Genomic DNA, 22581 nt, shown 5'->3' with positions numbered 1-22581 from the left:
GGTCCTTTTTTTGTGCATGAAAGTCTTCCTGGAAGTCTTGAAACCTGAACACATAAGGATTAGTTATTCTAACCAGCTTGAAAAATTGGCCTAGGCCAAGGCCGTAACCAAGTGTATTCTGGTTGTCTAGGAACTGTTCTGACCATATTTCTGGCAAAACTGTTTCTTGCAGAAAAACTCTACTTCATTTTTTTAAAGTTTCTTTTGCCTTCTGTAGGCTTACTTTTAAAAAAGTATTAAGATCCTTTTGTGGTTCATTAGTGTGATGATTCGGTTTTCACACTAATGTGTGAGTTACGACCCCTACTTCAAACCTTGTTAGGACTCCACACATTACCCCTCTGTAGTGAAAAAAAAAGTAATAAAAGAATAGCCCTATCCTTGTACACATGAGGTTTCAAAGTGTTTCCATCATCACTTTTACCTTATAGTACAGTGTCTTCACGAGTTTTTTTCCTTTTTAAAATTTATCTCACTTTTAAGTTCTGGGACAGTTTTCACGAGTTTTAAGAGACTCTTCTTGGCAGATAGTTCAGCTCAGAGAAAATACTTTTACCAGCAAGGAGGTACACCCTGTTACATTGGTCTGGGAAAAACTTAACAGTTCACCTTGCCAGTAAGATCTCTGTTTCTACAGACGTCCGCAGAGGGGCAAAGTCGAATTGTTCCAGAGCGACCACAAAATACTTGGAGCTAGTATCATGGGATATTCCTCGCTAAAGATTACTTAATAATGCGATGGGGTTGGGGGTACGGGCACAGTGGCTCACACCTTACAGGTTACATTCCAGCACTTTGGGAGGCCGACACGGGCAGATTACAAGGTCAGGAATTTGAGATCAGGCTGACCAAAATGGTGACATCTTGTCTCTACTAAAAATATAAAAATTTCTCTCTGATGAGGAACTTTTCACAGACCAGATATTCCCGCGGGACATAGAACAGGTGCCACAGCAGCCGACATACGTCCAGGCCCTCTTTGACTTTGATCCCAGGAGGACAGAGAGCTGGGCTTCCGCCGGGGAGATTTTATCCATGTCATGGATAACTCAGACCCCAACTGGTGGAAAGGAGCGTGCCACGGCCAGACCGGCATGTTTCCCCGCAACTACGTCACCCCTGTGAACCGGAACGTCTAAGAGTCAAGAAGTGATTATTTAAAGAAAGTGAAAAAATGTAAAACACATACAAAAGAATTAAACCCACAAGCTGCCTCTCACGGCAGCCTGTGAGGGAGTGCAGAACACCTGGCCGGGGCACCCTGTGATCCTCTCACTTTGGTTGGAACTTTAGGGGTGGGAGGAGGTGTTGGATATAAAAATGCCAAAACTTACCTATAAATTAAGAAGAGTTTTTATTACAGGTTTTCACTGCTGCTCCTCTTTCCCCTCCTTTGTCCTTTTTTTATCCTTTTTTCTCTTCTGTCCATCAGTGCATGACGTTTAAGGCCACGTATAGTCCTAGCTGACGCCAGTAATAAAAGACAAGAAACCAAAAAATATATATATTAACCAGGTGTTGTGGCACACGCCTGTAATCTCAGCTACTCAGGAGGCTGAGGCAGGAGAATCGCTTGAATCCGGGAGGCGGAGGTTCCAGTGAGCCGGGATCACGCCACTGCACTCCAGCCTAGGCAACAGAGCAAGACTCCTCTCAAAAATATAATAATAATAATAATAATAATAATAATAATAATGCCATTGGAAGACCACCTTACAAGGTTTTTGTTCATGCACATCCTCCAACATTTTCCAAGAGAGTGTTAAAAAAGTTACCAAGGAACATTAGGATAAAACTGTCAGGACATCCCTAAATTGTAACTACAATGTCAGCTGAGGAAAGTAGAACATAATCAGGCTTTGGAGTTAAAACAGCTGAATTGGAAGCCAGTTCCGAATTTAATGGCTGAGCCAAACGAGAATGTTAAGACTTATCTCACAAGTTGTAGAGAAAACTAAAAACGATTAAACATGGGGACCTTGAATAAGTGCCCGTCCATTCGGGGATCCAATATGGTAGAGTCCACTTTCCCCATCAGCTGATATTAAAATCTGGTAGGTATAGTCCTCCTTTCTCTTCCCTAATCGGTTGGTCAGTATTTGCCAATTCTTTCCTGCTTTTCATCGTCTCTTTCCTCCGTTTAAATCTTTCCACCAAGCACTCAGAAACGCGAACCGAGCCTGCGCACGAAGTACGCACGGGTCATGACCTTTTCCCGGTTCTCCGCCCTTTTTCCCATTTCTCCGCCCCTTTTCCGCAGCTGCCCGGCACCTCCCTCCCGGCTGCGCCCGCCCTAGGCCCCGCCCACGCGACAGTCACGTGACCGCGCAGCGTGCTCCGCCCCTTCCCCAGCTCACGTGATCGCGCCCAGAGAGAAAACGCCTGACCCCAGCCCCTGGCCTTCAAGGCACGGCTTTTTCTTCCTTCGGCTGGTCGGCCTGTCGCCTTTCAGCTACCTGTGCGTCCCTTGTTCCTGTCCCGGGGTCCCCCCGGAGGCTGTCGGCCATGCGGCTTTTGCCTCTAGCCCCAGGTCGGCCCCGGTGGGGCAGCGCCCGCCACCTGCCCTCCTGCAGCCCAGCGCTGCTTCTGCTCGTGCTGGGCGGCTGCCTGGGGGTCTCCGGGGTGGCGGCGGGAACCCGGAGGCCCAACGTGGTGCTGCTCCTCACGGACGACCAGGACGAAGTGCTCGGCGGCATGGTAACTCTTCTGTTTCTGCCCCGCCCCTCCATCTCTCGGGCTGACTCCCCGGTGTCTTGCTCTCTTTCCCGGTCCCCACCCCCACTCCCCATACTGGCTGTCTTGACCCTGGATAGGTTTGGTTTTACCACCTGAGGCCCTTTACGCCGGTTAAGGGACTGCAAGACTCTTTTCCCTTCTGTATTGAGGCACATGCGTACTGCACACACAGCTTCTAGGTAGGACTGTACTGCTGTGGAGTTTACATTAATATCTGAAGATAAACATGTGGAGACCGGTGGAGGATGGGCTGAACCAATGAGGATCAGGTGCTGGCTAAGAGCACTCAAGCCCTGATTGTTTTTCTTTTGGATTAGAGGATCAAAAGACAAGTCCAGTCCCCTTTATGAGGGAGCTAGGCCACCTCTGCGTTTGTGCCTGTGTACAATGTCTGTGTCTGATATCTGTAAAAATAAGCCTGAAGTACACTGATCTGGTAGGCATACCGTCAAACTATTGAGGGTGTGTTTTGCCTCACAAGAATCAAAATTCAGTTGGTCTAATTGAACACCATCAGGTGTTCAATTAGAGACTGTCAGTGTTTCATTTTCTGTCTAATGGGTGTTGTCACAAGACTTCATTTTTTTCCTCCCGAGTTAATTTTGCTTGTGTATTGCAGAATTCTGGAATGTGTGACCTTTGGAAACATCCACTCCAATCCCTTCCCCGTGGAGGCCAAGAAAGCAACTTGCCCAATACACATGAGTAGTTGAGGCAGAGTCCTCTGACCTTGGGTTCAGCATTCCTCTCTTCGCTTTAAAACCAAATGCTTTATTGCTTTATTTGGTTTCAGTTCTTTTTGCTTTCAGCTGAATGCTGAGACTATGAAATGAAATACTCCAGCAAGACGTTCCTAACTTTGCTTGTGTAGTTAGTTACACACCCTAACTTAGTGTCCTTCAAACCGCTGGTCCCAATCCGTGAGTGAGTTGTGAAATCAGTTTATTGAGTAGCTACCAACATTTTTCATTTCCTCCGGAATACAGTAGAATAAAAAATGTCCGTGTGTGTGTGTGTGTGTGTGTGTTACACTTGATAAAGGTAATTATGTCCATCTGCCTATCTTCCTGAGTTGTCTATCTACATTACTGAGTTGTAAAATAGGTTGTGCTCAAGAGCTTGAGAGTCTTTTACAGCTGATGTCTAAGATGTTTGCATTTTGACTACACATTTCTTCCTGCCGTATATGCTTCATTGTCTTTTAGTTTCTAACAAGCCATGTTGACAAGTCTTGATTTAATTTTCCTCTTGCACTTTAGTTTTACTACTCTTTTACTATTTTGTCTGCTCACAGAATTCCTTTTTTATTTAAAAACAACAACAACAAACTGTGTCGTCGAGTGTTTTGTCCAGAAAAAGCAAGTCTTCTCTAGCAGTGACTAAAGTTCTCGGTCAAAACGTCAAGCTTTTATAGCTGTTGAAAACAAAATTCATTGTTTAAATATAAGGTATTTACAATTCAGTTTCTTCAATTTTTATCAACCACAGCTGTAGTCTGTGTGTATTTGAGGTCTCTTCCTTTTAGTATGTTAATCCTATTTGCTTCTTTAAGCCAGTAGCAGTTTTGTTTGTTTGTTTGTTTGTTTTTGAGTCGGGGTCTTGCTCTGTCATCCAGGCTGGAGTGCACTGGTGCAATCGAGAGTCATTGCAACCTTGAATTCCTAGTCTCAAGCAGTCCTCCTGCCTCAGCCTCCTCTAGTAGCTGGAACTACAGGCACATGCCACCACATTCAGCTAATTTTTAAATATTTTGTAGAAACAGCATTTCTCCATGTTGCCCAAGCCAGCCTTGAACTCCTGGACTCAAGTAATCCACCCACCTCAACCTCCCAAAGTGTTGGGATTACCTGCATAAGCCAGTGCCCCGGCCCAGATTCTTTTTTTTAATAGGTGTTTCTACTGGAAACAGGTACCAAAATTGAGTGGAGGAGACAAGGCAAGCTTAATGTTCCCAACTCAAGAATTCTGGCTTCTCTTCTAGCCTTTTTCAGAATATTCTACCACTAATTGTCAAAGAGGACTCCAAAGGGAAGAGCTAAGACAAGGGTATTTAAGAACTTACTTGGAGCCAAGCAGAGTATTAGGATTTTTATTCTTGTGCTTCGTCACGAGTCCTCTGCTGTGCGTAGTATTCCTATCTTAAAAGGAAACTAAACCTGGAAGGTGGTTAAGTGACTTGGCTAGGGTTCATATAGCTAATACTGGCCAAAGCCTGGGTAGCTAATCTCAGAGCACCATGCTTTTTCTCCTATTCTAGAATACTGTGATAATAATCAGATTTCATTCCACATACCCACACCAGCGTAATCACACCATAGGTCAGAGAGTCTGCAGGTGACCTTCGGGGATGCCAGTGACTTCATGGAACTCCTTAATTTACATGTAAAATTTTGTGTATAATGTCTTCATTTCTGTGGAAAGAGAGCTCTAACCTAAAAAAGATTACAGATTGCTGCCATCATTGGCAAAATAAACAGTGGTCAACCCCCACCAGACTAACTCTGGTCAAAGGATTGTAGACAGCACTTATAACATGACTTAGATTCATAGTGGAATTTTTCAGGTGTCTTGGAAATTCTCTTTGATATAGTAGCATTGTCTTTAACATTTAATTTTATTTGTTCCAAATATCTGTGGGACTCTGTTTTCATTTTTTATTTTGCCAGGGAACTTTACTTAAATCTTTCTTGATTTTACTTAAACATCATTATAGTGTGGAGGACACAGTATTCTTCACAGAAGCATAAGTTGCTCTTTTTAAAATCATTCACGGCCAGGCACTGCGTCTGACGCCTGTAATCCTAGCACTTTGGGAGGTGGAGGCAGGTAGATCATGAGGTCAGGAGTTCGAGACCAGCCTGACCAGATGGTGAAACCCCATCTCTACTAAAAATACGAAGATTAGCCAGGCATGGTAGTGTGTGCCTGTAGTCCCAGTTGCTTGGGAGGCTGAGGCAGGAGAATCACTTGAACCTGGCAGGTGGAGGTTGCAGTGAGCCAAAATCGTGCCCCTGCACTCCAGCATGGGCAACAGAGAGAGACTCTGTCTCAAAAAAAATAAAATAAAATAAATCATTTAAGAAAAGTGACATTTGGCCAAAACCTCAGGCAAGTGAGGGAAGGAGCATCACCCAGGCTGCAGTGCAGTGGCACGATCTTGGCTCACCACAGTCTCTGCCTTCCCAGTTCAAGCGATTCTCCTGCCTCAGCATCCCAAGTAGCCCGGATTACAGGGACCCTCCACCACACCCGGCTAATTTTTGTATTTCTGGTAGAGACGGGTTTCACCATGTTGGCCACAGTGATCTTGAACTCTTGACAAGTGATCCGCCCACTTTGGGCCTCCCAAAGTGTTAGGATTACAGGCGTGAGCCACTGCACCCAGCTGGGGAAGAAGGAACTATTTCATTGCTTCACTGAAAGCAAAACAATTTCCATTGTTAGCCACAGAATTATCAGAATTGTCGTTTCAGAGCAGCTATACATGGAACCAGGAAAGTAAGTGACTCTTTGGGGTTTTAATGAAAAAGATTCTCCTTGGGATGAGCAGAGTAACACGTTTGCCCATATGAGAGCATTAGACTGGCTGCTGCTTAAAGACTTGTATGGCCTTAACTTGACCATACAAGTTTTTTGTTAGATCTTTGCTTAGATCTTAAGGGTTCATTTTACATTCTGATTAGCATAGAGACACATACACATTTAGGGTACAGTATGGTTTCTTGTTTAGGACTTTTTCAGTTAAGCACAGATTAGGTTATCTTTTGTACTATTGTTAGCAGTGTAAATATTACAGTTAATACAAACTACTTTTTTTTTTTGAGACAAGATCTCTTCTCCTCTAGCGGGGGAGTACAGTGGTGCAATCATAGCTCATTACAGCCTCGAACTGGGCCCAAACAATCCTCCCACCTCGGCCTCTCAAGTAGCTGGGACTACAAGCACGCACTACCAAACCCAGCTAATTTTTGAATTTTTTGTAGAGGCAAGTCTTGCTATGTTGCTCAGGCTCCTCTCGAACTCCTGGCCTCAAAGAGTCCTCCTGCTTCTGCCTTCTAAAGTGCTGGGATGACAGGTGTGAGCCACCTTATTGGACCTAAAGTCTAAACTGCTGTTCCACTCCACGTGACTGACTCCTGCCTGCCTCTCTGACCTCATCTTAACCTCATTCTCACTTTTCCTTCCTAAGCTGCTTCTATCGCCACGCCGGCTTTTCTCTTCCTCCCAGGTGTCTCTCTCCTTCCTCTGGCAGCCCTCGTACCTACATACCCAGCCTGAAACACCTTCTGAATCTTTGCATGACTGACTCCTCATCACATGGCTTTCCATACTGAAGCTATCTTTGGAAAGAGAGGCCTTTCCTGACCACCCATCTAAAGTAGTTCCCTTTTCCTCCCACCAGCTACAATCACATCATCCTGGTTTATTCTCTTCATAGCACTTATCACCACCTGAAATAACTGTTTACCTGTTAGTTGTTTTACGTCCCCAAGAGTGCTGGAATCATGCAGCCAAGGACCATCTATCCTCTGTCCACCACTGCCTAGGTTAATGCCTGGAACATGTTGTGTTTAATAAATGGTATTACACAGTTTTCCTGTAAATCAGATATTCTTTCATAGTTTTACATATTTATCAGACAGTTTAACAAGAAGTCCCATACAATAAACTCTGATGGTCCTTTTCTCCACTTACCCTTTGAATCCTCATTTCGCCTTCGAATGTCCTCATAGTAACTCAGGTTTTTTATCAAACCAGTGTTTCAGTGAGCCCGGTATTCTTTTCCTGAGGGTGGTACCCGGTGATGCTCTGAGGAGAGCATGACTGCTGACCTTGCTTTGGAAGGTTGGCAAAGATCTTCTGCATCTCCAGCATCTCGTGGCAGCCTCTTCTGTATCTACGCATGAAATTTCAGAGCTTTTTTTGGATAAATTAGAATTCTCATCCTTTTGAGCTTATGGATTCCATAGATTTTGTATTTATATTAAATGATGGAAAATTATTTATATATTGAAATTGAGGCTTCTATTTTACCTAGTTATATATTTAGATTAGCGATCTTTAAGGAATTATTATAAAACAAAATATACTTAAAACTGCATTCAGAATGGTCTTAGGTTTCAAAGGCATTTCAGAATCGTCATGAAGTGACCCGTATTACAACTAAAACAACCTCTTCAGTGGTGCTTTTTGCTGTCTGGAATCTGAAGAATATTAGTGTTCCTTTCATTTGTATTGAAATGACTGTCTTCACACTTTCATCCTCATTGTAGAGTGAAGTTAATTGTTCTCTGTACTTGTAAAGTTCTTAGATTTTGAAGAAAAGATGAAAAGCAAGGACATAAAGTTGTTTGAGTAGGCTTTTGCCTGACAGTGTTCTGCATACACCTGCTTACCGCCTGGTTCAAGCCCTTATCCTGAAGTGTTAGTGGATCTATGCAGATGGCAGTCGCTGTAGTTGAACAGTGTGCATCTGGCCTGCACCACTGAGTGTGTGAAGTTTGAATCAGTCTCTGAGCCCTGGGGCCCTGTTTGACTTTCAGAATACCACTGTTGTCTTCTGTTTCATAGGGCGGAAGACTCCCTTTATATCATTTCCCACATCCTATTTCTGAAGATTAATTCATTGAGATAGGTCTGCCCTATCTGCCTTATCTGGGGGTTGATAACTATAAAGGCACGAAGATGTTACTGCCACCAACTGAACTTTCCCTTCCTGCAAGCATTTTGACCTCCTATACTTTTACAAAACAGGGTGGAGCTGGCTGGAGCCAAACCTGTCTCTAGAATCATACAGGACTCTATTTGGCTGTTGCTTAGCGCTGACCGTTTAGAAATTAAAGATTAAGATGTAACAAAACAGGAATTCTTTGTGTCTTAATTTATTGGAAGAAATTGTCTAATGGATATTTACTTACTTTTATAGACACCACTAAAGAAAACCAGAGCACTCATCGGAGAGATGGGGATAACTTTTTCCAGTGCTGTAAGTTTTACGGCTAATTCTATTTTGTTAACCTAACCTAATCATGTTTGTAGCTTGAGAAGAAACTCTCTTCTCGGGAATCTGGTATGATCTATTTGCTTTTTTTTTTCCTTGTTCAATACTTCATCTGAAGGAAGGATTTAATGTGATATAAACTCTTTTAATTGAAATATTACCTCTTATAAATTGAAGATTAACTGCAGATATTTCTAAGCCAGTCTCAGAACTAGAGAATTTTAAACTTCATCGTTTGAGATTTGAAAATGGATTGTAAAAAATCATGTAATACGTATGTGTTACCTTTTCTATGGTAAAAACACAATCCTGATAACCAACTGACAAATAGCCAGCCACACACACACACACACACACACACACACACCCCAACCGTAAATATAGATGCAAAGATTCAAAACACAATATCAGCAATTGATTTTCAACCATGTACATAACAAAGTGAATGGTATTCTAGGAATGTAAGGGTAGCGTACTCTCAGGAAATCCCTTGAACAGTAGCATAGTGTTATGTTGAAGTACTCAAGACTCTGGAACCAAACTAGTCTGGAATAACCTCTCTGTCTCTTGTCTAGCAGCATGACCTTGGACAAATTATTTAAACTCTCTGGCCCTTTTTCTCCCGCTTTATAAAAGGGAGTACCAAAATCTCCTTCAGAGTTGTTGTGAAGTTGAGTTAATATGTGTAGAGCACTGACTTTTTTATTTATTTTTTTTTTTTTTGAGACGAATTCTCACTTTGTTGCCCAGGCTGGAGTACAGTGGTGCAATTTTGACTCACTGCAACCTCCACCTCCTGGGGTCAAGCAATTCTCCTACCTCAGCTTTCCAGGTAGTTGGGATTACAGGTGCCCACCACCATGCCCAGCTAATTTTTTTTGTTTTTAGTAGAGATGAGTTTGCACCATGTTAGCCAGGCTGGTCTTGAACTCCTGACCTCAAGTGATCCGTCCACCTCAGCCTCCCAAAGTGCTGGGATTATAGGCGTGAGCCACCATGCCCAGCCAACGCCTGCCTTATTATAGTAAATACTACATGATGTTGGTTATTATATGTCTATCGACATGGTATAAATTATTGAAAGAAGGAAAATTGAATGTTCTTCCTAATGGATATTGAAAGTACTGTGAAATTTTAGCATCTTTTCCTGGTAACACATTAAGCTATAGTAAGAGTACTTCCTGACAATGATGAATATTTCAAACAAATACATAAGGTGAAAGACTCAGGGCAATTGCTGTTAGGGATAAAACAAGGGCTCCATTTAATGTTATTCCGGACTGTCTACTCATTGCCATTAGGTCTTATGGAAATCAGAGGTAAAAATATTGGAAAAATTCTTTCTGCTTGTTTGGATTTTCTATCTAGGAAACACAGGAGAATTACTGAAAAACTTAAAATCACTAGAATTCAGCAAGATAAACATGAAAAAATAAAAATAACTTTCTTCCATGTGATCAGTGAGAAAAATAGAAGGTTGGGAACAAAGAAAATACCTTATTCATAATTACTTATTTTTCTTTTATGTAAAGATAGAGACAAGATCATATTGTGTTAGCCCAGGCTGGTCTGGAACTCCTGAGCTCAAGTGATCCTCCTACCTCGGCCTCCCAAAATGCTAGGATTACAGATGTGAGCTGCCATGCCCTGCCTCATTCATAATTTATTAACTTTCTAAGAATCACTGGTTGGGGCCAGAAATGACTATGACCTATGTAAGTTAAGTGACAAAACAATGTGAGTGGTAAGATAAAAAACGTTTGATACATAGATAGGCACATCATTTTACATACATTTCATTTCTTCCTTTTTTTTTTTTTTGAGATAGGGTCTCATTCTATCACCCATGTTGGAGTGCAGTGGCATAGCTCACTGAAGACTTGAACTCAAACTCCTGGGCTCAGATGATTCTCCCACCTCAGCTTCCCAAGTAACTGGGACTATAGACATGCATCACCACACTCAGCTAATTTTTTTTCACTTTTTTTTTTTTTGAGAGACAAGGTCTTGCTCCTGTTGCCCAGGCTGGTCTCAAACTCCTGGCCTCAAGTGATCCTCTGCTTCAGCTTCCCAAATAGCTTGGATTACAGGTGTGAGCCACTGTGCTCAGCTAAGACACAATATTATATAATATATTTATTCTAGTTGTAATTCTATCAAGATTATTTTAGACTCAAGTGATTCCCAAAGTTACCTGGAATAATAAATAAGTTAATTTTTTTTTTTTTTTTTTTTTTAAATTACAGTGGCTCATGTTTGTAATCCCAGCACTTTGGGAGGCTGAGGCAGATGGATTGCTTGAACTTAGGAGTTTGGGACCAGCCTGGGCAACATGGCAAGACCCTATATCTATAAAAATACTTAAATGGTGGTGCACGCCTGTGGTCCCATGTACTTTGGGAAGTTGGGGTGGGAGGATTGCTTAACCCTGAGGCGGCAGAGGTTGCAGTGAGCTGATATTGACCAGTATACTCCATCCTGGGGGACAGAGTAAGACTGTCTCCAAAAAGAAAAAAAAAAGAGAGAAATTGTTCTACCAGATGCTAAAATGTAATACTAAGATAAGCTGTGTACTGACCGTAAAATTCATCAAAAAACAAAAAGGGGAAGAGTTAGGAGTTTCCAATTTAAACTAAAAAAGTCAAACATCTAATAAAATTAAAAGGCAAAAGTAAAAATGGGAAGTATTTGTAACATGACTGAATCCTTTCTTAACTTAAATTTTATGTAGCAAGAGGCCAGCAGCCAGGAGGAAAAAAATGAGCAAAGCGTATGAACAAACCATTCACATAAACACAATCAGTACATGGGGGAGAATGTTCATCCTCACTATTATTTAAAAATGCCAAATCTAACTTGAAAGGCAGAAAAAATTGCAAATATTTAAAAAGGATAATACCCAATTTTGGCATAAGCATGTGCTTGAATGACCTTTCCCTGCTGGTGCAAGTATAAGCTAGTATTACCTTTCTATGAACTGGCTTGGTGATTTGTACCAGTATGATTGAGTAGAATGGGGAGAATAGGTTGCTGACAGTAGCTAATGGAAATATAATTACAGTAGGAAAAACTTTTCCTGTATAAATTGACACAGGAAATGTATAAAGCTGTGGATCGGCCTGCAAATGAACCGCTATGTCTCAATTAGATCCAAGTAGTAGTATTTGTCTTTGGTTAAAACCCATCTCTCACCTTGCTGTGCTCCTTGTGTATAAATAATATTTCCGGCTGGGTGCAGTGGCTCACACCTATAATCCCAGCACTTCGGGAGGCCAAAGTGGAAGGATCACTTGAATCCAGGAGTTTGAGATGAGCTTGGACAACACAGTAAGAACATTGTCTCTACAAATAAAAAATAAATTTAAAAAATTAGCCAGGAGTGGTGACACGCTTCTATACTCCCAGCTATTTGAGAGGTTGAGGTGGGAGGATCACTTGCATCAGGAGGTCAAGGCTGCAGTGAACTGCGCTTGTACCACTGCACTCCAGCCTGGGCGACAGTGAGACCTTGTCTCAAAAAAAAAAAAAAAAAAAAAAAAAAAAAGATCTCTATGGCAGATGAGACTAGAATCGCTGTTATCCTACAGAAAGAAAGGAAGTGAAAAAGAAATCCATTTTCTCAGTTTGTTCTCTCTGCGTTGATGTCTACACTATGTGACTTAACCACATAAGTTAATGTGCCCTCATCAAGTATGTCATGTGTAGAAAAAAAAATTCCATGGGAAACTACATATTTGAAGTTAGAGTATTAAGGAACTTTTCTTTACTCTCTTTAGCAGTGACGGGAAGTCCATCTTTCTTGTGTGACTTTGTCCTTTTTGCTTCCTTTCCTTTGTAGTATGTGCCAAGTGCTCTTTGCTGCCCCAGCAGAGCCAGTATCCTGACAGGGAAGTATCCACATAATCATCACGTTGTGAACAACACTCTAGAGGGGAACTGCAGTAGTAAGTCCTGGCAGAAGATCCAGGAACCAAACACTTTCCCAGCAATTCTCAGATCAATGTGTGGTTACCAAACCTTTTTTGCAGGGAAATATTTAAATGAGGTATGTTGAATGATCTCTTTCTTTTTTATACAATAGCATTTAAAATGTGACTGTAATTCATGTTAATTTTATTAGTAACAATATTAAAGGATTTTTTTTGATGTACACTGTTTTCTGTGAATCTGCCCATTAAACAAGAATAAGGAGTATGTTCATGTAAGTACACATGTACATGTTTACTTGATTTGGGTCCTTGGTTTTCCTTTCAGTAGTCCCAGGAGCATGTATTTAAAAATTGTCGGCCGGGCGTGGTGGCTCACGCCTGTAATCCCAGCACTTTGGGAGGCTGAGGCGGGTGGATCATGAGGTCAGGAGATCGAGACCATCTTGGTCAACATGGTGAAACCCCGTCTCTATCAAAAATACAAAAAATTAGCTGGGCATGGTGGCGTGTGCCTGTAATCCCAGCTACTCGGGAGGCTGAGGCAGGAGAATTGCCTGAACCCAGGAGGCGGAGGTTGCAGTGAGCCAAGATCGCGCCATTGCACTCCAGCCTGGGTAACGAGCGAAACTCCGTCTCAAAAAAAATAAAATTAAATTAAAATTAAAATTGTCCTAAGACTGCTGCTGTCTGATTCATCTTCCTTCCCTTTACCTCAGGAATTCTGCTTGTCATGTAGCTGTCATGGTATCTTTGTTTGCATTTCCCCATTATCAGTATCTAAATGAAGACATTTTTCCTCTTAGAATCTTTCCTCAGATTTCTTAGGATCTTTTCTGAATTATAACAACTTAATGCTTAACTCATTTTCCAATGTGAAAAGTGGCAACTAAATGTGGAGAGATTCGTGATAAAGAGAAAGTACCCAGAGTTGGGATATGAAGGTCATTAAAGTGTATGACCAGCAGCTGGTGCGCCAGCTTCCTAGACCTGGATGGAGAGATACCTTGTGGTGAACCGTTGAGGCCAGATTCCATGGGCCCACATTCACACATTGGCCTTAGCTTTTACCCAAAGTCCAAGCTTAAAGGAAATAGTACATTTGAGACTGTTTGGGTTAGCTCTTAGAGTTAAACTGAGGGTTCAAGACAGAGAAGATGTACTTATACTCTTTATCTGTAGTTACTAGAGATCTTGATATCTGAATTTTCTGTTAATTCTCCCCTCCCCCAAGTAATTGGGGGAATCTGCAACCTTGTAAGTATGCAGGAAGTTGAGTCAGTTTGAAAAGGATCATGAGAAACAGGAACTGTGGGTACTGGGTCATTTGGTTGGGGCTATGGGTCATAAAGAGAACTTATACTACTTTGCATATTGAAGGTCATCTGATGTGTATATAAAATTAGGAGAGACTTAAAGTAGAAAGATGTTGTTTTCAGGGATTAAGTTCTGCCTTAAATGGGTGGCATTAAACCTTGTAAGGATAAAGTGGGATAATTCTGTGGTTTATTTTATTCATCTCATCAGATAAATTGATCTCTAAAAGTGGGGTTCGTTTGCAGGGCAACTGAAATACAGATTATCCCTTATCCAAAATGCTTGGGACCAGAAGTGTTTTGCATTTCGGGTGTTTTGGATTTTGAAATATTTGCATGATACTTACTGGTTGAGCAGTCCCAATCCAAAAATCTGAAGTGCTCCAGTGAACATTTCCTTTGAGTATTATGTTGGCACCCAAAAAGTTTTAGATTTTCAGATTTGGGATATTCAACATACAATAAATTGGTAGCTCATAGTCTGATTATTTGGGCTGCTTAGGGTCAGCTGGACTATTCAGTCTGTGCTATCAGCCGCTCAGCATTCATCCCATGAATAGGCCATGTGGGGTAGGCTATGTGGACTTTTTCTGTAGTGGGTCAGATAGTAAACATTTTGGGCATTGCAGGCCATATGTCTCTGTTGCTACTATTCAGCTCTACCACTATAGCGTGAAAGCAGCCACAGACACTGTGTAAATGAATCGTGGCTGTGATACAATAAAACTCTATCATTATTGAAATTTGAATTTTATATAATTGTCACATTTCATAAATACTATTTTGATTAACTTTTATATTTTTAAATTGTTAAATTCTTAGCTTGCTGTCCATGAAAAAGTCATCAGGCCAGATTTGGCTCACTGGCTGTAGTCTGCCAACTCCTGCTTTAGACGTTCCTGGGATTATTAGTTTATTTTGGACTAGTGTCTATATTTGGGGAAATTAAGCACCTACTGTGTTTCAGGCATTAGTCTAAAAAGATTCTAGGCCAGGTGTGGTGGCTAACACCTGTAATCCCAGCATTTTGGGAGGCCAAAGCAAGTGGATCACCTGAGGTGGGGAGTTCAAGAGCAGCCTGACCAACACGGAGAAACCCTGTCTCTACAAAAAAAAAAAAAAAAAAACAAACCTAAAAATTTCCTATTTCTTTCTTTCTGGTCTGGTCATATCTAAGGACTTGTAATTGTCCCTACTTGTCTTGCTTTTCAGTATGGAGCCCCAGATGCAGGTGGACTAGAACATGTTCCTCTGGGCTGGAGTTACTGGTATGCCTTGGTGAGTGATTATTGAAGTTAATGACATTATCTGCAGCCCTACAGATGCAGAATAATTTAGCTCTGACATTGATATAACTTTATTTGCTTTTACAATTAGTTATTTTAAAACCTTAAAGTATATTGAGCTGTGACCAGGTGTAGTGGGTCATGCGTAGAATCCCAACACTTTGGGAGGCAGAGACAGGAGAATCACCCTGAGTTCAGGAGTTCGAGACCAGCCTGGGCAAAATGGTGAGACCCCATCTCAACAGAAAATTTTAAAATTAGCTGGATGTGGACACGCACCTGTAGTCCCAGCTACTTGGGAGGCTGAGGCGAGAAGATCACTTGAGCCCAGGAATTTGAGGCTGCAGTAAGCTAGGATTGTGCCACTGCATTCCAGTCTGGGCGAGAAAGAGAGACCCTGTCTCTTAAAAAAAAAAAAAAAAAAAAAGGGTGGGGGTCTGTTGACTTATGAGTCGAGTCAGTCCTTTCCTTTCTGGGATGTTTTTCCTGCATCGTACAAAGTTTAGCAAAGTAGTTTGCTTTTCTACCTGATCTACTTCTGGCTTTTAAACTAGAACATATAATTGAAACTTCTAGTCTTTAATAAAAGCCTAGTCAAAAAAATCCAATTCAGTATTCGACTCGAGTAATTATCTTTTTAATGTCTTACCACGGCTCAGAGTATAGTTTAGCACAGCATGGATTCAGACTTCCACTTTGTACACTGACCTCATGACAAATTTGACTTTCCTCTTTTTAATAGGAAAAGAATTCTAAGTATTATAATTACACCCTCTCTATCAATGGAAAGGCACGGAAGCATGGTGAAAACTATAGTGTGGACTACCTGACAGATGTTTTGGTGAGTTGCAGAAGCTTTGTAGCTCTGTCCTTACAGAGTTGGCTCACATTTGATTGTAGACTCTGCCTAGAAAACCCATAATCTTGTTTGTGTTGCGTAGTGTAAATGCACAGTAACTTGGTCTGACTGCCCAAGAGTATTTCCAGCTAATTACAAACTCCCGAGGGTATTTTCTTTGTGTATAGGCCAGGCTCAGATCTAATGCTCTTGAAATTCTAGCAACAAATTCCTTTCCAAAGGTTAATCTCTTTGACTACACAGATTACTTTGTAGGGGGTTTTACTTTATAAGGGTTCCTACTCTTGACCCCAGTTTTACTCATAAGCTACAAGATGGCAGCTTCACAGGCCCCATTATGAGGGTGGAGGGATAGGGATATTGGATTTATTTGGGCATTGGGTATTTATATATAGAAACTACTGAAAGCAGGTGAAATTGGGACTTTCCTGTTTGGAAGCATGCCTAACAGCAGTCTTCCATAGTATTATATATTCATTCTCTCAATAGTGCAGCACCTAGTATAGCGAGTCTTCAGCAGTAAATGAAGCAGTATCCCTGCTTCTGTGGAAGGTAATTTTATTCACACATGCACACTCTCGCAGTCTTATGTGTTGCCTTGTTAGATGGTCATCAGTTAGAGAAATAAGTTAGGGTATGAGGTTACTTAGACAACATTTAAGCAGAAACTGGAAGGAGGTGAGAATGAGCTGTATAGATCAGGGGGAAGAGTGCCTCAGAGTCAGGGAACAGTAAGTGGGAGGGCCCTGAGGCAGGAGTGTGCCTGGCATATTTGAGAAACCACAAGGAAGCTGATAGGACTGGAGTGAAAGGTGGATGGAGGGACTATAGGAGATAGATATAGTCAGTGTCTTTTGAGTTATTGTTGGGAATAAATGAAATTATTTCAGAACAATGAAAAACAACATGTATGTAGTATACTTTCATTTTCATAAAGTATCTCCTGATAAGCAAAGGAAAAATGTAAGTCCATGTAAATTAAAGCCCTAGTGGGATGTATTTGAATCTAATATTATTCACTTAGCTACCTAAGTGCATAATTTATGACATCTACTTTATACATATTTTCATAAGGTTAAGGTAACTTAATCTACCTTTCCCACTGTTTTAAGTTGACTCTCCTTTTACATTTTTTAAGGCATCACATGTAGATACCATAATCTCCATTAGTGTAAGTTAATACTAAAATAGCCAAGTTACTGTTTCCTTCTTTGTGGGAAACATGATTTCCAGGTCATATAAAATCAAGACCTTAATTGCCTTCTTATGTTGGTATCCTCAGGTTTTAAAATGTTGCCTAAAAACCAAATACATTTGTTCCAACAATATGCTTGCAAATGGCTATGACATAAGATCATGTGCTAAGGTTGATTAAGAGCTAATATGACCCTGTACTGTCTGCTCGCTAGGGGACATTTATCTATTAAATACTCATCTTTTGGGTAAGGTAGGAGATGACAAATCTTTGTATGTGTCAGGCTAATGTCTCCTTGGACTTCCTGAACTACAAATCCAACTTTGAGCCCTTCTTCATGATGATCGCCACTCCAGCACCTCATTCACCTTGGACAGCTGCACCTCAGTACCAGAAGGCTTTCCAGAGCGTCTTTGCACCAAGAAACAAGAACTTCAACATCCATGGAACGGTAGCTTCTCCTAACCCTTGTATTCAGCCCTACTCAGCATGATTAGCTGTATGATATACTTGTCAGGAAGGCTTTAAGCCATTTACTGAGTTTTTCTTCACAATCTTTTAGAGGTAATTGTACCTGTCCCTAGTAAAACAGATAGTATAAACTTACATTCCAAATACAGGTAAAGTTCCTGCTACTCATCCAGTGAGCAGCTAGAGAGTTGACAGGAATGGTAAAGAATGCCGTCTTTCCCAGTTATAGGAGTATATCACTTGGGCGCTCCTGGTAACCTCTGCACTGGGTCTCCTCCCTCCTGGCATAGCCGGGACTGCACCAGCCTCCTGGTGGCCCTCACTAGCCTTGAGGTATGGGAAGAAGGGGTGGCACAGAGCAATATGGTTGGAAAGGGAAGTTGAATGGAAAAATGAACCAGAGCAGGTGACATGATTAAAAGCCACAACAACTCACATATTTGCCTCATGTGCCAATTACTTATACTTCCCTTGGCTTGAAGTATAGACATTTCCCTGGTTCAAAGACAGAAGGCTTCTATTGCCTCAGATCTGTTATCCAGAAATTGTAATTGCTTGTTGTAGAAAGAATGAGTCTTGAACCCAGAACTACCACTTTCTAGCTCAGTTCTGACCATGAGCAAGATGCTTAACTTCATTTTTTTCATCTGAAATGGGAGATCTTGATCCCTCATGGAACTATTTTATGAATTCAAGTACATAGAAACAACTAGCTTATTGCCTGGCACATTATAGGCATGTGCTTGTTAAATAAAAATTTTAAAGCTGAGTGAACTGCGTTTTAAATTAGAGGACCATTCTCAATCTGTGTTCCAAAAGAAGTTAATAAAAAGTTCCGTGGTTAAGTAAGTTTGGAAACTGTGAGTTAAATAAGTCACTCTGCTACAGGACTTCTCAGAGTTATTCATGATCAAATGTAAATTTTTAGCAGGAAGATATGCTATATAGCATGTCTCAAACTTAATAATTAAAGAACACTTTGAGGATCATAGTTTGAGATACGGTGGCTTAGAGTTTTACGAATAGAGAAGAGAGAATTAATAGTATATGGGGATGTTTTTGTTTAAGAAATATGGCTCTTAGGCCGGGCGTGGTGACTTGCACCTGTAATCCCAGCACTTTGGGAGGCTAAGGCGGGCGGATCACGTGACAACAGGAGTTCGAGACCAGCCTGGCCAATATGGTGAAACCCCGTCTCAAAAAAATAAAAATAAAAATGGCCCTTTTTATTTAAACGGAAGGACCCTCTGGATTTAGACTTGAAGTTTTGGAAAATTGCTGTGATAAGATTTTTTAAGGATTTAGAGTGATTGATATCTTGGCTAGGCAAAACTTAAGAGGAAGGTAGACCAGGTACGGTGGCTTATGCCTGTAATCCCAGCACTTTGGGAGGCCAAGGCAAGAGAATCACTTGAGGCCAGGAGTTCGAGACCAGCCTGGCAAACATGATGAAACTCCGTCTCTACTGAAATACAAAAATTAGCCAGGCATGGTGATACATGCGTGTAATCCCAGCTACTCAGTGGCTGAGGCATGAACATCACGTAAACCAGGAGACAGAGGTTGCAGTGAGCTGAGATCATGCCACGCACTCCAGCTTGGGCTTTGGCTGGAGTGCAGTAGCATGATCTCGGCTCACTGCAACTTCCCACTCTGCCTCAAAAAAGGCAACTTAGAGGAAGGTAAAGTTATTTGCCCATTTCGTAACTGTAGTAGACCAAAGGCATATGATCAGAGTTGTAAATGTAATCTCGTTTTAGCCAGTAGTTTCCCAGTGACCTAAAACATCTTTATGCTGCTAACAGAGGAAGACGTTTTATGGTTTGGGAGGTGCTGGGAAGCTGAAGAATGAGAGATTGAGTTAATCTGCAGAAATTTCTATTTTAGGAACATAGGAGGGGAGAGAAGGTCTGAAGTTGCTTAAACAGGTTCCAGTTAGTTCCTTCTTGCTTAAGTAAGAGTGAAATGATTCTATTCATTATATACTCCAGCAATCCAGTAGTTTACTGTGGTGACTTGGTGTTAACATTTTTTTTTCTTCTGAATTTTAGAACAAGCACTGGTTAATTAGGCAAGCCAAGACTCCAATGACTAATTCTTCAATACAGTTTTTGGATAATGCATTTAGGAAAAGGTAAGAGCTGCTGCTACTTAAAATCTGAGTGGTTTTAAGGACCCTACACATCAACTCACACAGAGGGGACCACACCACATTGTTGTCTCTGAAACAAAAATGGAGGGAAGCAAGTCAGTGAGAGAAAGGCTTCAATGGAGCACCAGAAGCAGAGAGATTTCTTTACACTCAAGTGAATGAGGTGGCATTTGGACCCCAGTACTAATTAGACCATGCATTTTCAGGACCTGGCAAAAATACTGCAAACTTGAACCATGTGGTAGAAATTTTTTCTCCTGGTTTAAAGAAAAGGTCACTTGGTTGAGAAAGCCCATTATCGTCTGTGACAAATGACCCAAAAGCTTAGTTAGACAAGATCAAAATATTTGCCTTTGCCATTTGGAATTTTCAAGAAATTCTCTTGTGTCAATTTTTAAAAACCCATTACTTAGGAAGTGTTTAGACCAGTGGCAAGCAAACTTTTTCTGTAAAGGGCCAAGTAGTAACTATTAATCGCTCACAAGTTGCACATTCTGTCACAGCTACTCAGCTCTGCTATTGTAGCACAAGAGCAGCCCTGGATAATATGTAAATTAATGAGCGTGGTTGTGATCCAATAAAACTTTATAAAAACAGACAGTGGGCAAGCTGTGGCCCCTGAGTCATAGTTTGCCAACTCCTAGTTCAAACTTAATAAGCTTTTTTGTAACACAGGCCCATCTGAATTAATCTGTAGTACAGTACTGAGAATGAATAACTGTCCCTTCTGATTGTCTCTACTCTCATCACCATTGGCAATAAAAAGTAAAGCTAACTGGTTATTTTAAAATGAGTTTATTTATTTGGAGATCATTAACTTTGGAATGAATTATGTTTTGAAATTTTCTAATCTGTTACAATAGGAAGGTCTAGGGAGTAGAAATTGGGGATTTGAGTTTTTGGGGAGGGTAGTTTGGGGTTTCATGGTTTTTTTTTTTTTTTATTTAAACAGGATATCTTTGGTTTTTTGTTTGCTTGTTTGTTTTGGCAAGCTAGTGATACCTCAGTCATTGGCCGTGAAGTCCCATTTCTACCTTCTGTTCACATCCAGGTGGCAAACTCTCCTCTCAGTTGATGACCTTGTGGAGAAACTAATCAAGAGATTGGAGTTCACTGGGGAGCTGAACAACACTTACATCTTCTATACCTCAGACAATGGCTATCACACAGGTCAGAGGCAGGGGTAGACACTGCTGTGATCTTTGACAACATGTCTTTCCTTTTTCACCCAATCAGCCCTGGCAGGGAGTTCTAGTCTTTCTATAACTGTGGACCTGCCAGAGGGAGGGTCTTGCCCTCAAGACCCCTCCAGTTAGAACACCACATCATTCCCACATGGAGAAATCAGGTTTCATTGTTTGCCCTTTCACATGCAAGATGACAATGGTGTTCTAGGAGTGGGAGCAGAGTATGAGCTTGATGGGTTGGAGGCAGTCCATATGGAAGGCATTTATGACAGGAAGACCAAGAGATGGTTGTCTTGTGAGGAAAACTCTATTTTGCCAATCATGGAATTTGTTTTTTGGGGGTTTTTGTTTTTTCAGAATCTGTAGGATGAGTTGGCTCTGTGTCCTTGACTTTCATGCTTTCTACTTGGACGTTCTGTTGTTAAAAGCAAACGTTTTCTTTTTTCCACATATATAAATGTCCACTTGAATCTTCCTTGCATAGGAGGAGATCACTTAGGCATTTAATACATTATTGTGATTTTTTTGTTGTTGTTGTTGAGACAGAATCTCACTCTGTCACCCGGGCCAGAGTACAGTGGTGTGATCCTGGCTCACTGCAATCAATCACCTCCCAGATTCAAGCGATTCTCCTGCTTGAGCCTCCCGAGTAGATGGGGCTACAGGTGCACACCACCATGCCCAGCTAATTTTTGTATTTTTAGTAGAAACGGGTTTTCGCCATATTGGCCAGGCTGGTCTTGAACTCCTGACCTCAGGTAATCTGCCTGCCTCGCCTCCCAAAGTGCTGGGAATACAGACATGAGCCACCATGCCTGGCCTATGAATATTTTTAAGCACTCAAAGTAGAGAGTAGGAAAATAGCATCTGGCTTAGATTTTCAGCTGCATGTGGCCAGTCTTTTGAATTCTTCCTACTCTCCTTGTGTTTTTCTTTTGTTGCTAGAAGATTTTGAAGCAGCTCCCATACACATGATTCCAGGCTTCAATACCTGATTATGCATTTGACTCTGGTTATTACGTATCAAGATGCAGACAGCTGGCATGGTGGCTCACTTCTGTAATCCCAGCATTTTTGGAGGCCGAGGCAGATAGATCATCTGGGGTCAGGAGTTTGAAATCAGCCTGGCCAACATGACAAAATCCCATCTTTACTAAAAATACAAAAATTAGCCAGGCGTGGTGGCATGCATCTATAGTCCCAGCTACTTGGAAGGCCGAGGTAGGAGAATCACTTGAACCCCAAAGGCGGAGGATGCAGTGAACTGAGATCACACCACTGCACTCCAACCTGGGTGACAGAGCAAGACTCTGTCTCAAAAAAAAAAAAAAAAAAAGGTACAGAGAAAGTCCACATACTACCTTTAGTTCTTATGTCTCCTAACTGTCATTTGCCACGAATTTATAGGGAGAAATGGGTCTTTTGTCCATCAGCATGTCTCACATTCTGAAT

At 41.3% G+C, this 22581-nt stretch overlaps 1 protein-coding gene and 1 non-coding gene across 2 annotated transcripts in view; both read left to right on the top strand.

Moving 5' to 3' along the window:
* The first annotated feature begins 241 nt into the window (after positions 1 to 241).
* Positions 242 to 347, top strand: LOC120365217 (small nucleolar RNA U13). Its single transcript, XR_005580224.1, has one exon. It is a non-coding gene; the product is annotated as a small nucleolar RNA U13 (small nucleolar RNA).
* A 1994-nt stretch (positions 348 to 2341) lies between these two features.
* Positions 2342 to 22581, top strand: part of GNS (glucosamine (N-acetyl)-6-sulfatase) — a 43755-nt gene continuing 23515 nt past the window's right edge. The window contains exons 1-8 of the mRNA XM_003926524.4: positions 2342 to 2697; positions 8663 to 8722; positions 12576 to 12782; positions 15192 to 15257; positions 16008 to 16106; positions 17603 to 17770; positions 19842 to 19924; positions 20994 to 21112. Of these exons, the coding sequence (XP_003926573.1) occupies positions 2506 to 2697; positions 8663 to 8722; positions 12576 to 12782; positions 15192 to 15257; positions 16008 to 16106; positions 17603 to 17770; positions 19842 to 19924; positions 20994 to 21112 (994 nt within the window). The 5' untranslated portion in view covers positions 2342 to 2505. The remainder of the gene's footprint in view (positions 2698 to 8662; positions 8723 to 12575; positions 12783 to 15191; positions 15258 to 16007; positions 16107 to 17602; positions 17771 to 19841; positions 19925 to 20993; positions 21113 to 22581) is intronic.

Source organism: Saimiri boliviensis, chromosome 7 (genome assembly GCF_048565385.1).
Source record: "Saimiri boliviensis isolate mSaiBol1 chromosome 7, mSaiBol1.pri, whole genome shotgun sequence".
In the NCBI taxonomy this organism is placed as follows: Eukaryota; Metazoa; Chordata; class Mammalia; order Primates; family Cebidae; genus Saimiri; species Saimiri boliviensis.
This window is presented reverse-complemented; position numbering and strand designations above follow the sequence as displayed.